Source organism: Micrasema longulum, unplaced genomic scaffold (genome assembly GCF_059751315.1).
Source record: "Micrasema longulum isolate JH-2025_06_02 unplaced genomic scaffold, ASM5975131v1 h1tg000250l, whole genome shotgun sequence".
Classification (NCBI taxonomy): Eukaryota; Metazoa; Arthropoda; class Insecta; order Trichoptera; family Brachycentridae; genus Micrasema; species Micrasema longulum.
In genome coordinates, this window is record NW_028277455.1 from 1,114,137 (window position 1) to 1,129,415 (window position 15,279).

Below are 15,279 nucleotides of genomic sequence, written 5' to 3' on the forward strand. Positions count from 1 at the left end.
TGTTTATTTGTCCAGCTGTAAACATTATACATTATACTTAACGGATATTTAAATGCAATATTGAAATAACACCTAGTCAGTTTGAACAAGTGGTAATGTCTTAGAGGGCGAGTGTGTACATTAAAATTGATATTTTGCAATCATCTACTTGAATCAAATTGGCTGTTAACAATTTTGTACATCTAAACAACATCCAACATTTTTCTTTGTCTTTCGAAAGATCGCAGATTAAAGAAATTGCACCGAAGATCAGAAGTGTTCAAAACATCAATCACGCTACAATCTATACGACGGAATTCTAAGAAACTTTTCCACGCATTCAATCACTGTGTAATGAACATTGTATCGAGGACTCTGCACTGGCGTTGTGTTGAGTGTAATGAGTAATGAGTAATTCAGGTTTTTTAAATGAACCTGATATCGTAAAAATAAATCCTAACATTTTATTGAACTTATTTGTCATGTTACAGATTTGTTCTTGAAATTATTATTTAGAATAAAAAATCACTCCTCAGGCCTGGGTAGTATCGACTAATGATAAAGCGAATAGTGGTTTGGTCGGATACCGGATATTCAGCGAGCCCCTAAGCCAGATATCATTCAGTAATAAACAGATTTTCAAAAATGATCAATCTAGTTTTTACTTGTATCTTCCATTGTATATCGACCATGCTCAGGTAAACGGTGGTAATCCACTAAAGTAAAATTTTGTAAGATGACCAATAATCAGTGAAACCACCACAGTACTCAAATTTCTCTCATAGTTAAAACAAAACTTTTAATGGGCTTAAATTGAAAAGTTGTTCAAATATTTTCATGATATTTTTAATTGATATTGATCAATGAGTTTTATATCAAAATGGTTTATAAGTTTAGTAATTAAATGATTATAATAGTTTTGGGTAGTTTCACTCTTAAGCTTAATTTTTTCACACAAATATATTTTTAATCAAAAAACAATTTTTGACAAAAAAAATATATTTGCGGGTTACATTCTTTTTCTAGAACTGAACACTGAAGGAATGTTATTACGCAAAAGGGTCTATTTTTTCCTTATCAGGGTTACTTCCTTTTTCCCAAACATGCTTGACATCAACAAATCAATTTAGTGGTGTTGATTTTATGAAAAATTTTGCACTTAAATTAATATTAGGTATCCTCTGGACAGTAACCGGATACTCGTTTCATCTCTGGTATTGACTTTTGAGTGTTTGAGTGTCTTTAATTCCCTTAATGAAAAATTTCATTTAAAAAGGTTGGCAATTCCAGTGTTAGATTGTATCGTGTGTGGATTAATCTAGGTAATATGTGTATGGCTTCTTTGGGGGTTGTATTACTGACTTTACTTCAGTCCAACATGGAAGACACTCCGGACTGTTCCACTCGGCTTACTAATAAATCTGATACGGTAAGTAGCTATTTTTATATTATCCCTTGAACTATATTTTTATGTCGCAAGGCCTCTTTATGTGTCAAGGCTTCTCATTAGTAAGTATATCGAAAGTACTGTTTACATCATAGAACTTTGTTGTAATAAATCATTTGTAAAATGATATTTTTAAAATTAATTCAAAATCACTAGTAGAATGAATCATTAACTATTTTTTCACAACATCGATTTCCTATAGGTGCGAAGGTTTTCACGGTCACTGTTATCAATGTTTCTTTTTTGGGTGATACTGTGTGTGTTGGATTTGTTCCGACGTTTCAGCTACCATTGCAGGAGCCATCTTCAGGGTAAACCGAGTGTTTTTGTGGAAAAAAGTGTGCGTTTAAGTACTAGTAATTTGTACCGTGTTGCAGTCGACAGTAGGCACATTTCTATTCATTTTTGCCTGTCATCTTTGTTTATGTTATTTGGGTGTCTGTGTATTTCAATTGCCTCTTTTATTATTCATGCACTGTAATTACTGGGTTTATACAAAAATTTCGGTTCAAATGCGAAAAAATTGGTGTCTATAAAGTGTTCCACTATTGCAGATTTGTCAGGATGCCCAAGTTTACAATCTCATTTGTGTTCGTCAATACTTTTCTTTGCTGTGTGTCCTGTTTGTCCTATGTACACTTTATTACATCCTTGGCAACTTAGTTTATAAACAGCTTCCGTTTCCAGGGGATTATTATCCGCTCAATAAATGGTTCTTTATTTTTCCCACAGTCCCAAACGTTGTTCCAATATTATGTTTCTTCAGCACTTTGGCTATCTTGTCAGTAACCCTGCAATGGTAGCCGAAACCGAAAAAACTGAAACTGAATAACCCACTGTGAAGAAGAAATAGTGAAAAAGCTTTCAAATTACCTTTAAATAAGCTTGAAAATTGAGTTGCCGTAGTGAAAATAAATCTTTTGAATGTTTAAGTGACGCCATATAAAAAACTTTCCCAACTTTTAGGGAAAAAATAGTTTACATGTATTTCGTGCAATACTTAAGGGAATATTAAAAAATAACTATTTATAAGATTTATTGTGATGGTTTTCATTATTTTTTATTTGTATAAAAAATTAAAAACATTTATATATACCTGCATTAAATTTTACCTATGTTATAATTTTTTTATTTGATTATAAAATTATATCAACAATGTTTGAGTATGCCCAAATGCTTGCAGACTGGCTGGATTTTCTCCCTAGGGAGTTATTCATATCTAAATTCGTTGCAACAGAGAGGGAAAGTATTTTTGAGAAGGGAATATGGAAGTCTAGCCATTTATAGGGCTTACGACCTGTCATTGGCTGGTTTAAGTGGCCACTTTACACACTGTGTAACATTCACCATTCTGCCCATGTTAAAACATTCACTTCTCATCAACTCTTCCATCTGTTGACTTTTGTGAAATAAAGGAGCTGAAACCTTTATCATGCGGGTGAGATTCATCCGGCTGAACCAAATCACCTACTAGGCAACACCTGAAAACAATCTTGAATTTTTTATACTTCTTTTATCAAGTAGTTAATTCAACAATATTTGAGTATGTCCAAATGCTTGCAGACTGGCTGGATTTCCTCCCAAAGGAGTTATTCATATCTAAATTTGTTGCAACAGAGAGGGAAAACATTTTTGAAAAGGTAATATGGAAGTCTAGGCATTTACAGGGCTTATGACCTGTCATTGGCTGGTTTAAGTGGCCACTTTACACACTGAAAATTGTTTTTAGGCGTTGCCAGTAGGCGATTTGGTTCAGCCGGATGAATCTCACCCTTATGATAAAGGTTTCAGCTCCTTTACTTCACAAAAGTCAACAGATGGAAGAGTTGAAGAGATTTGTATGTTTAAACATGGGTAGAATGGTGAATGTTACACAGTGTGTAAAGTGGCCACTTAAACCAGCCAATGACAGGTCATAAGCCCAGTAAATGCCTAGAGTTCCATATACCTTTCTCAAAAATGTTTTACCTCTCTGTTGCAACAAATTTAGATATAAAAATACATACGTATTGTTCTCTTTATATGTGTTTCACTCAGCGTAATGAGTATTCTTCTTTAATATGTAAGTATACTTTTCAACCATTGATATGTCTACTTTGTTGTATACTTTTTTGTAAAATATTAACAGATAGTGCATTTAAAAAATCAGGATGTGGAAATAAAGGGATATTTAATTAAATTATTTTCTTTGCTTGTATTTCAACTGTAGCAATATCACCCATTTCAACACTAGTGCTGCGGTCGAGCTTCTTTTAAAACGTATTCCACTCTAGCCATAACTTCCTCATTGTATCATCATCGTTCATTTTCTGCAACTAATGGTGCATAGGGTGCAACATCGGTACACCAATCGCAGCGTATCTTGTTCATTTTTGTTACATAATGATAAGATGATCAGTCTTGTGCTTCAGGTACCAGTCCATAGACTATGTTCTATTCTTGTGTAAACACACTTTTTTAAATACATATTTTATGACATTCTATAAAATATAAAATACAAAAGTACACATTTTTTAGCCGTCTTTTATTTCTGTGATAAATTACCATGAACATCCACCAAAAGTTTTCACTAACAAACTTTAAACTTTTATAAGTACATTTTAAATATAAAGATTCGTATAGCAAAAAAAAGTAATAACGTATCCCTAACTCTATGAGGCCAAGAGCTCTGTGGAGATACAACATAATGGAAAGTAGACGCATGTACATTGTTAAAGAATACGTAAAATAATTTTAATTAACACCTGGACCACACATCTGAAAGTATATAAATCTATGCAATGCCTCGCAGCAGTCTCCAGCAATGGCCGCTTCCCCTTGACGAAATTCAATCTTGTACACTTCTCCTGAAAATGGCTTTCGTTTTGGAGGACACTCGTTTTGAACACTCTTGGGGCCACAAAAGAGAAATTTCTTTGAGCGGAAGTTGGACGTGTTTTTGGTATTAAATAATTACAAAGTTTACAAAGTAAAATTAAGTTTTCTGTATGAAAAGCAGAATAAGCCAAAATTTTTTTCTTCTAAACATGTTCAATTATGGGTTACTGACGAAGATACTTCAAATGTTCATGCAAATATACTCATTTTCATACACAATTATCGGTTTTTCTTTATAGACAGTCGAAGATAACTCTGTTAATTTCTCATTATAATCGGAGCCCAGAAATGTCAAGATAATGTGTTAAAATAATAAACGTGATACTTTTTTTATGGAAATCTAATTAATCGGCTAATTTAAGAACACATTTAGTTTATTTTTTAAAGTGTAATACATATAAGTTGAACTTCTCATACCATTTATTTTTACTTTGGCTAGGCTCGAGATGGCATGGACTTGGATGATCTCCTTCCACACGTGGGTGAATTTGGTTTATACCAGAAGCTTCTTCTGTGGCTTGTATGTCTCCCGGCATGTATTCCTTGCGGCTTTGGGGCGTTCAACCAACTCTTCATGACTGACACTCCAGAACACTGGTGTAAGATTCCCGATTTGATGAACATCACAGGATTAATGCCGCAACATCGCCGACAACTAGGAATCCCCCGAGAAGTAAGGCAAACATGGAAAGTTACCATTTGTTATCTTTCAGTTCAGTTCAGGCCTCAAAAACTAAAGTATTGAGTATATAAAATCAAATAAAAAGCATTGACGGTAAAAAGACTGATGTGCCAAACGAGAATTTTGCAGGAGGGTCGATTAAATTTTTATTTTTTATATTATCCATTTTCACACCCATAAATATATTTCAACATGTAAATTATATAAAACAAACAACATCAACTTTTAAAAAATACAGTATTAAGAAATAAAAGAAAGGCAGTATTTTGAAATACAGTAGGTGAAGAAAAATATAAAGAAATTGAGATGGGTTTCCCAAATTATATTCTGCGGAGCCAAATTTGACATTTAGCTAATAAGGGAATAACGCATTACTTTAATTATAAGTCAGTAAATTGAGGTCAATACTATGATAACATATCTAATTATAACTAAATGTACCATGCATGCTGCTTGAATGATAACTAAAGTGGGTAAAATGTTTTTTACAGATTATATTCAGCGCATGTATTTTTCTTTTACAAATTCGAATTTGAACTTAAAAAAAATTGTAAACAATTTTTGTTTTGGTAGTAATTGTTATTACATTTTATATTTGTTACTTTACCCATATAATCATCATCTTTTCCCCTTTCTGCATCAAGTGGTGCATAGGGCATTTCATTAGTACACCAAACGCAGCGTATCTTGATTATTTGTTTCATGAAAGTAAAGTGATCAGTCTAACGCTTCAGGTTCAGGGACAATGAAATATCGCAGTGTAAAACCACCCTTTTAACCAGTATTTCATATCATGGCACACCGGACGTCCCTATGATTTAACGAGACTGATAAGTATCAAAATACCAAATAGATGTACAAGATTGCAGTCTACCTTTATTGTGTCGTCTGGTAGACTCTCCAATTGTCAGACTACACCGGCTCGGAAACGAGTATGGAGGAATTGATATGTTTCGTTTTCCATTGTCAGTTTCATAGGAATTTTTTATTCTTTTATACGCCTTGATATAAAATCAAAATAATTTATGCTATTTGAATGCTGTAAAAATCACTCTGATTTTTTCTATTTTGCTAACCTACACTTAAATAATATCTAATGTAAACTTATTCATTTTCCCTAAAACTGATATAATTTTTCAAACACGTTTAATTATGTACCTACCCGCTTTTATGTAGTAATTTATCTTTATTGCAATTATATTGAGTTTTTCTACTGACATTTCTTGGTGGAACTGCATTTTAATTATAACAATAAAAATACTTAAAAATACCAGTCTGACGACGTCGGTCACGACGAAACCCGGTCACTGGTAAAAAAAAAAATATATATATTTAAATAAAAGTGGAATAAAACTATAAAGTATTTTTATTATTTATAATTTATTTCAATTGTTTATTAGATTAGTACCTACATATTTACTGGTTATACCATAAAAATGTTTAATTTTAATTTTATACCGTTCATGTAAAAGCCTTCTGGGCGTATATAGATAATAAATTAGTAAATAAATCTCGACCTTTCCAGGAATCGAACCCGGAACCTTAAGCGTCATAGGCCAACGTGCCGACCACTACACTACGAGGACTATTCTTCACTCTATTTCCTTTTTCAGGATTTTTACCTGAGAGTAGCTACTGAGTCAAAAACACACGTCCAGGATTCTACTTTTATTTTGATCTTGTATTCTTAATCTGTGGAATAATTTCTTGCCATAAAAGCTCGAAAACAGTCAATATTTACAGAAAAAAAGTCCTAATATTCGATAACCAAATCGAGATTACTTAATGGAGGTGAAAAATAATACTTAAATTGCTTTTCAAATGTTAGTTATGTTGACACAAAGAAGGGATCCACTTATTCATTGATAAGCTGGTTAATACTGTTTTAATTACTTTAGCAAGTACCATGACTTGCATACTACTTACTCCCTATATCAATATCCGAAATTCATTGCACCATTTTCCTAATTGGATTATGGCTTTAGACGCTTAACCCCCAATAGATAAGGCACTATGTTTATAGGTGTTGACTTCTAGGTGGAAACAAATGGCACATACAGCAAGTGTTCCAGGTATGCAGTTGATTGGGCTGAGGTGTTGCGACAATATGAACTTTTTGATATTGTTCCCAATGCTGACTGGGAAATTGAGCCGTGCTATGATGGATGGGAATTTGACAAATCAGAAGTGGAATCTTCAGTCGTTATTGATGTAAGTATGTAACTGACAAAAATATAAATACTGACAGTAAATTATTGATAAATGGAATATTATTTTAGATTAGTTCTATAAAAGTTAATTTCCATAATGCACACATACCAGCTTGTTTTCTGAGCTTTTTAATTACAAAATATTTGAGAAAAATAGTATTAGGAGCTTGCATACTGTGCTGGTGTTCTTAAATATTTACATTATATAGAAGATTAAACAATTAATAATAATAATAATAATCATGGTTTATTAACAAAAATTACTTTATCTACTACATACACACTTGGGTAATAGATTTCTCTGGATCATGTCTAGTCTGCCTAACTAGGTACAACCTGTTTTAAGGCAGACATTTTTATGAAAAATAAACAATAACATTACTACCTACTAGTTAATTTACTATACAGTTATACAATATTAATTTATACCATTTATTATTTAAAAATGTTTTTGAGTAAATTTTCCGATTTTTCTCGACCTAAACCCAGTAACCAATTTTTCACAAATTTATTAAATTGAATCCGGGTCATGGTTTTGCAATGTTTAGGTAACATATTGAATATTTTTGGACCCAAAAACCTGAAATTTCTTTGCCCAATTTAGAGTTTATGGTAGACCCCATGACCCACCCTCCAGTTTGACTTCTGGTAGTGTGGGAGTGTTTCTTTTGGGATTTGGTAGAATAATTTGCTTTCACAAACATTATTATTCTAATAATATGTAATAATTATTGACTTATATCTAATATCTCAAATTCCTCAAATAACTTGATGCTGGGGTACCTGAAGGGCTTTTTTAAAATTACTATTTTTTTTTTAAAGAAATATTTGCGTCTTTATGATTTACCCAAATATTTAATTTTTAGGGCCATTTTCAACGAGTTGTAAATAACTCACTATAAGAAAATGGAAATAAAGTTGGAATAGAGTGCGATTCGAACCACGCCCCATTGGTCCGTGAGTCCGAGACACTAGCCACAGGACCACAACCCGATTGGTTTTACATATTTATTTTTCATTTTGATGGTCTATGCATCTTCCTTTTTTTTAGTTTGATTTAGTGTGCGATCAGGCGATATATCCTACTCTAGGACTAGTTGCCCTTAACATTGGAGGACCAGTGGGAGTGTACTTCTTCGGTGTTCTGAATGACAGGATTGGAAGAAAAAAGTCCTATTTCGCATGCCTTACCATTCTCATAGCGGGCAGCTTACTAACGGCTACGGCGCAGAACTACTGGTGGTGGGCGGGGAGTAGGATAGTTGTCGGCCTCACTATTCCAGCTGCCTACCAAATACCATTTATAATATGTAAGAAATCATATATTTATTGGTAAGATTGTAGTCAAATATTTTCTGTTGAATGCAAAGAAATTGTTTTTAGTTTAACAAAATTTATTTAGCCTAACCATCATAATTGTCATTTTTGCCAAAAATTAGTTATTAGTATATTCCGAAGCAGCGCAAATAGATCTATGAAAATCAGTTGTTCTTATTTTTATATTTATATTATTTAATGTACTTTTATTTGACATAACTAGCGTAAGTGATTTATTTTTAGTCTCCTTACTTAATAATTCCATCATAATAACCGTAGCTGTACAAAATTTATATTTAATAAGTGCTCTGCACACACTAGACATAAGCAACCCAAGAGTACATATGTAGTTATACTTAGGGCGTCTCGGTTCATACTGAAGAAATACTAAGCATAACCAACGCATTTGCTACTGACGGTGCTTATAATTAGTAACATGAAAGAATCATTTTTGGTAATGCGTAGGATACCATCGTTGGTAATGTGTAGGATAGTTATATTTATATGAGTAAAGTATAAGATATAATTTTTTTTTCTTACATGCGGTAAAAATTATTTCATTATGAAATGAAGTTTTTTCTAAAATGTATGAAAAATTCATTAAAATAAACTACTTTAAATGGCGTTACAAGTTCTTCTAAATCAAACAATCATAGGGTGTTGCGATAGATTTCCGGTTTCCGCGATGCTAACCCTCCAATCGGGACAACTTACTAAATAGCAGCGACCATAACACAATAAATAAAAATAAAATAAACAATAATTTGGCTTTGTTTGATAGTTCATTAATAAATAAAAATATATTTAAAAAACCACTGAACTTCCTCATTCTTCCACATTTACTAAATATAAATATGGCAAGTACAGGTCCTAGACATAAATGACACAATTGCTGCACATACACAATACATAAAGAATTAAATGTTTTACCAGTTAAGGGTATTTTATGGAGCAAAATTATTATCCAACTGATGTTCAGCTCGATGTATAAAAGTAAAATTGAACACACTTACCTAACAAGATTTACATCTGTTGATGGTCTAGTTGTACCAAAATTTAAAAACAAATATGGATAGCGTACGTTGGATTTCATTGTTCCAAAAATATTTAATATGTTGCCACTTGACTTGAAAATATGTCATAATAAAAATGAAATTATGTTTTCATTATGAACGTGGTTAGTAAACAGAACATTTCTATACTGATTTATTATTTACATAAAACATTCATTTAAGAAACTCAATATTTTTATCTCTCATTAAATACCCTTTTCTGTCTAACCATTTCTTTTGTTTCTTTATTATTTTATTTACATGTTTAAGATGTTAATTTTAATAGTTACTTTTGACTATCAATTTTTGTTTTATTGATATAAAATTGAAATTTTTAATTTAATACTAAAGCATCTAACACAAAATAGTAAATGTTAAATATTTTATATGTGTAAAAAATTACGACTGTACTATTTAACTTTTAATTTAATCTAAAACTAATGTCTGAGCACCCGATGACAAACTATTATTTTAAAGTTTATCGGGACAAAATTTATGTTTTGATACTTAGTGTTTTTCTTTATAGAATGAACGTGTATGTATTAATATTGTAATAATATGTGTATTTTATTGAATAAAGACTCTTATACTTAGCAAATTAATGTAAATAAATATCTTGTTTACTAGTCAAAATCACTTTATGGGTATTTAAAAATATAAAACATTACTTAATATTTAGAAAAAAATATTAACACAAAATATACAGCTTCTATATCTAACAGATACTATACGAAATTACAATATTTAAAATATTTCAGTAAGTTTGGTCAAGACAGCATAAAAACAACAACAAAAAAAAACTGTTTTTCTCAGAATCTCCTGTTATGCTAGTGTGTTTGAAATATTATTTATTATTAAAAAAAAAAAAATACATTTCTGTTGTTTTTATCATTAAGTACATGTTTGCATATTATTATTATTTCTGTTATAAAGGTACCAAATTGGAAACTATTCCGATTTATTGTCAATATTTGAAATTTAGTTTTTTTCCACTTAAGATAATAATATTTTTTAAACTTTTTTTCAGCGCTAGAGCTTGTGGGCCCAAACTATCGCTCGTTTATAACTGTGATGACATGCATGTTCTACACACTCGGATTAATTGTTCTCGCTGGTATTACATACATGGTTAAGGACTGGAGTTTACTGGCGTATGTGACATCTGCTCCATTTATACTATATTATTTTTACTGGTTCTTTCTTCCTGAATCTCCTCGGTGGTTGCTTGCAAAAGGCAGACTAGAAGAAGCTTTGAAAATTCTAGAAACATTAGCAAAGATAAATGGGAAAGCGTTACCTGAAACATTCAAACAAAAGTTAAAACAGTTGATGATGATGGAACGCACTTTAAGCGAGGAACAAAGGGCCAAATATAACCCCAGTGCACTGACATTATGCAAAACTCCAAACATGCGATTAAAGACATGTTTAATTACTCTTAACTGGTTTGCAAGTGAGATGGTCTATGTTGGAATGAGTTACTATGGTCCATCTCTTGGAAGTAACCAACACATTAGTTTTTTTCTCTCATCCATCGTAGAAATTCCAAGTTATCTAGTGTGTTGGATTCTAATGGATCGTTGGGGCAGAAGATGGCCACTGTGTACTTCCATGGTATTGAGTGGCATAACTTGCATCGTCACTGTTCTTCTACCAGAAGGTAAAATATGTTAAGAGTGCAGAGCAAAATGAGATTCATAAATCATAGAAGGAGAATCGATACAGACATTAATTCTAGAAAAACATATATTGATATCGCACTTAAGACTTTTACAACAATATTTTTTTTAAAATTAACGAGTAATTAGTCTATTTTTTTTCATTCAATGTGTAGTTTTACACCCAAAATATGCTTTATTTTATGAATTATACTTTACTTAAGAGGAAAATAATTGACATATTTTCAATCGGTAATGAAGTAATTGACATATTTTTTTCTTATTTTACAATATTACTTGTTTAAAGATATTGCTTTTTTTTTTATTCTGTACTGTTTTTTTTGTATTTTTATTGATCTTATGTGAAGGGTACAGGATAAAAAAGAAGGATTTTATTAATGAAAGGATGTTAAGGTAGAACGCATAGAATTAAGAATAGTCCAGAAGGAGTTTTATGTAAAATAAAAATGGTTTTTTATTTTAAGTTTAAAGTTCATTAATTCAATTACTCTTATTAAATGACCCTTTACTTATCTACTCTGCTGTGTCAAGCAATATTTCCGCGGGCACAATAAAATTTTAGAGAAATTAACAGATTGCTTTTTTTTACCTTACATTTGTGTTATAATTATATTTTTTCCCATCGTGCAACATTACACGGCAGCATCACGAATGCGCGTGGCGAAAGTGAGGCATAGTAGGGGAATTATTGGACACAGTCCGATGTATTCAAATATGATTCTACACTCCTTCTGGACTATTCTTAATTCTACGTGTAGGAACCTGCCTCACCCTGAACACCTAACTTTCATACAAACTCTATTAAACCTAACCATTCGTTGATTCAACGATTGGTTTATATAGTGGATATTTCGCATGTGATTTTCTTCAACTCTATGTAAGAGAGGTTTAATATTTTTTTGGCACTTTGTGTCAACTTGAAAAGTACAAACGTATACCATTTGATACTTGGGTTAGTTGTATTTTTTTTTTCAAACCTTGGAAAAAAAAGCTTTTATATAACTTTTTTAATATCAAATAAAAAAGAAAGTCAATGTCGCATTTTTCGCACATTTGTCGTTGTTCTACGATCCTGAAGAAATGTTTTTATTAAGTTTATTATTCACATATACGAAACAAACATCGCTCAACATAACTGTCGCTTAAGAGACCGTAGCAAGTACTGAGTTGACAAGCGACACAGGATTATCAACATGCGAGGAAAAATTATACAGCTATTTGTTGATCTGATGAAGATTAGGTGTCTAGGGTTAATGTAAATAGTCTATCCTGTTTTATATAATCTAAAATGGTACTCATATTAAACTATTGTTTTATTTCCAATATTTAACTGACATCCACCGTTTATCCCTGTATCCTTTTTTTTTTTCTTGTTCAATAATGTTGGAATGTAGAGCCTTTATATAAATTTCCTGCTGTCAGATGCCATTATTAGTTTGAAACATAAAAATTGACATGCATCTTTTATATTCTGTACGTTTCATGTTAGTTCTGGACTTTTCAAAGTTATCCCAAGTAGTGAAAAATGAAAAGACTTTTCCAACTGTTAATATGTAATGTAAAAAAATACCTTCTGGAACTATTAATTTTTCAACACACTTACCTATCTACTGTTTCATTTGTTTTTTTATAACTGTTGAATTAGATGCTGTAACTGCAACACTTATCATCTTTTTGATATCAAAATCACTTATATCAGCATCATTTCTGATAGTGTATCCTTTTGCTGGAGAACTTTACCCTACACAACTACGAGGAATAGGTATCGGAACATCGGCTTATATTGGGGGACTTGGATTAATCATAATTCCTTTTATTACTTACTTGGTAAGAAAAAACACAACTGTTTTAATACATTTATGAAAATCGGTAATTTTTTATTTTCTTGTACTTATAGCTGCATAAGTACATATTGCTAATCTACCCGCATATTGTTATCAACACAGAATTCATCTTAAGTAAGATACTTTTACTGATTTATTATTTATTTGATATTCAGGGATCTGAGACTTTGGTGATGCCTCTTGTTATTATGGGAATAGTATCTGTTATTGGAGGTCTTGCTGCTCTTCGCTTACCAGAAACTCTCCATCATAGGCTTCCGCAAACTCTTGAAGAAGGTGAAGAGTTTGGAAAAGATTGGACCTATGCTGACTGTATTCGTTGTATACCACTTAGGTATTATTTTGCATTCTCGCATATCTTTAAGTTTTCTATTTTCATTCTCGTATTTTTTTACTAACTAAAATGTTATTGTTCATTTTAGACCTCCATCAGCTTCAGGATCATATGAAGATCTTGAACAGTTAGAAATGAGTCATATGCAAATCACAGATCTAAGGGATGAAGCAAGTCCTCAACCAAGAAGAAATTCCATGCGTAAACTAATACGACAAACAAGTGTGATGGATACTCAAAGAGGAATTGATGGATCTATGAAACTGACTCATTGGTTTTAGAATTATATAATACTTGTTACTATACAATTCAGCTGATATTTAAATAAGTAGTAAAATAACTTTCTGTTTATTTAGTTTGTGATTATTTCTCTATGTATTTACATGACATCATTTAAACAAGTTTCAATTATACATAATCATATATCTACACATCTTAATTCCATATTAGATATAAAATGAGAAAGTTCAATGCCACAGGAAATTAGATATAAAAAAGTTTTCTTACACGCCGTAAAAATTAAAAGAAAATTTATTTAAAAAGTACTAAAGTTTCTCAAAAATGTGTAAAAAAATATAATAATTTGCTTTAAATGATGTTACAAGTTCTCCAAAACCAACCAATCATTGAGGGTTGTGGTAGATTTCCGGTTACTGGGAAGCCAACTCACCAACAAAAACTTATGACATCACAGGCGGAGTAATTTCAAAATAACAAATCTTTAAAAAATTATAGTGCTGATGATATTATCCAAAAAAATATTTTTTGGCTTAGTTTGAAAGTCTATTAACAAAAATAAATAAATTAAAACAAAAACTGAACTTCCTCATTATGAATACAGTTAGTTTTTTGAAATTATTATTTTGTACTTTTGTAAGATAATGAAAAATAGTCAGAGAAAAAAACATTTAAATCTAAAACAATGATTACCTTTTAAGGTAAGTACATAATATTTTATTACATAAAATAGTAACATATCCTAAACTTCATGAAACCAAAAGCTCTGTTTTGAGTTGGTATGCAACATAGTGGAAAGTGTATTATGTGGATATGAATTTTTTTAATAAAAAATTACAGCATAAATATCAGTTGCATCTTACCATCTGGACAACACGCAGCACTATGTGTGCACCATATTATGATTAATAATAAATACATTTATGCAATGTCTCGCAGCAGTCTCCTGCAATGTTCTCATCCCTTGGACAAACCCGAATTTAAGGTATTTTTCATGAAGATGGCTTTTGTTTTGGAAAACTTAACATGTTCATCAAGGACATTAAACACTCTTGGGGCCAAAAAAAAAATATTTAAGAAAAAATTGCGTGTGTTTTAGGTATTGAGTAATTCCAATTACAGGAAAACCTTGCGTGAGCGTTTTGCTCAGATCTCTTGTCACCACATGATCAGATTGTATTTTTTAAAAAGTTTTATTTATTTTAACAAATCAGTAACATACATAATTGTATTTTTGTCCCCGCAAAGCCGAACCTTGTCTGCAGGTTAATTTACATTTTAAAAAAATATATAAGTAAGTACATAGTTTAATAATAAATGAAGAATAAAATATATTTATATGCACACTTCAGTTTCACTTGCTATTTTTAATATTTTTTTTAAAAATGAATTCAGGTTTTTTCCTCACTATTTTCAGCTGTTATTGGTGTCAATGATTCTTTCCTAAAAACATATCTCACGTCCAGTACATAATAAAAGGATAAAAATAAGAATGTTTAGTTTTTCCAATGTAACTTAGGTCGCATGAATTGATATATATAAGGAAAAAAAACTGGTCCCAGGATACTTCCCTGCAGATTTCTAAAGTGAATGGGTAAATCTTTACTTCATACATCTTTTT

The 15,279-nt window shown here is 31.1% G+C and overlaps 1 protein-coding gene across 1 annotated transcript; it reads left to right on the forward strand.

Moving 5' to 3' along the window:
* The first annotated feature begins 1,005 nt into the window (after window positions 1–1,005).
* Window positions 1,006–13,772, forward strand: CarT (Carcinine transporter). Its single transcript, XM_088223722.1, has 8 exons — window positions 1,006–1,408; window positions 4,743–4,976; window positions 7,023–7,196; window positions 8,247–8,505; window positions 10,592–11,224; window positions 12,889–13,070; window positions 13,243–13,421; window positions 13,510–13,772. The coding sequence occupies exons 1-8, from the start codon at window positions 1,307–1,309 to the stop codon at window positions 13,700–13,702; spliced, it is 1,956 nt and encodes a 651-aa protein (XP_088079848.1). The 5' UTR covers window positions 1,006–1,306; the 3' UTR covers window positions 13,703–13,772.
* Window positions 13,773–15,279: the final 1,507 nt, after the last annotated feature.

Bases quoted from the DNA above. Each gene is read 5' to 3' on its own strand.
- CarT (XM_088223722.1), top strand. From the start codon at position 1,307: ATGTGTATGGCTTCTTTGGGGGTTGTATTACTGACTTTACTTCAGTCC. The intron at 13,071-13,242 runs GTAAGAAAAAAC...TTTGATATTCAG, and splicing joins TTCCTTTTATTACTTACTTG to GGATCTGAGACTTTGGTGAT. The intron at 13,422-13,509 runs GTATTATTTTGC...TGTTCATTTTAG, and splicing joins ATTCGTTGTATACCACTTAG to ACCTCCATCAGCTTCAGGAT.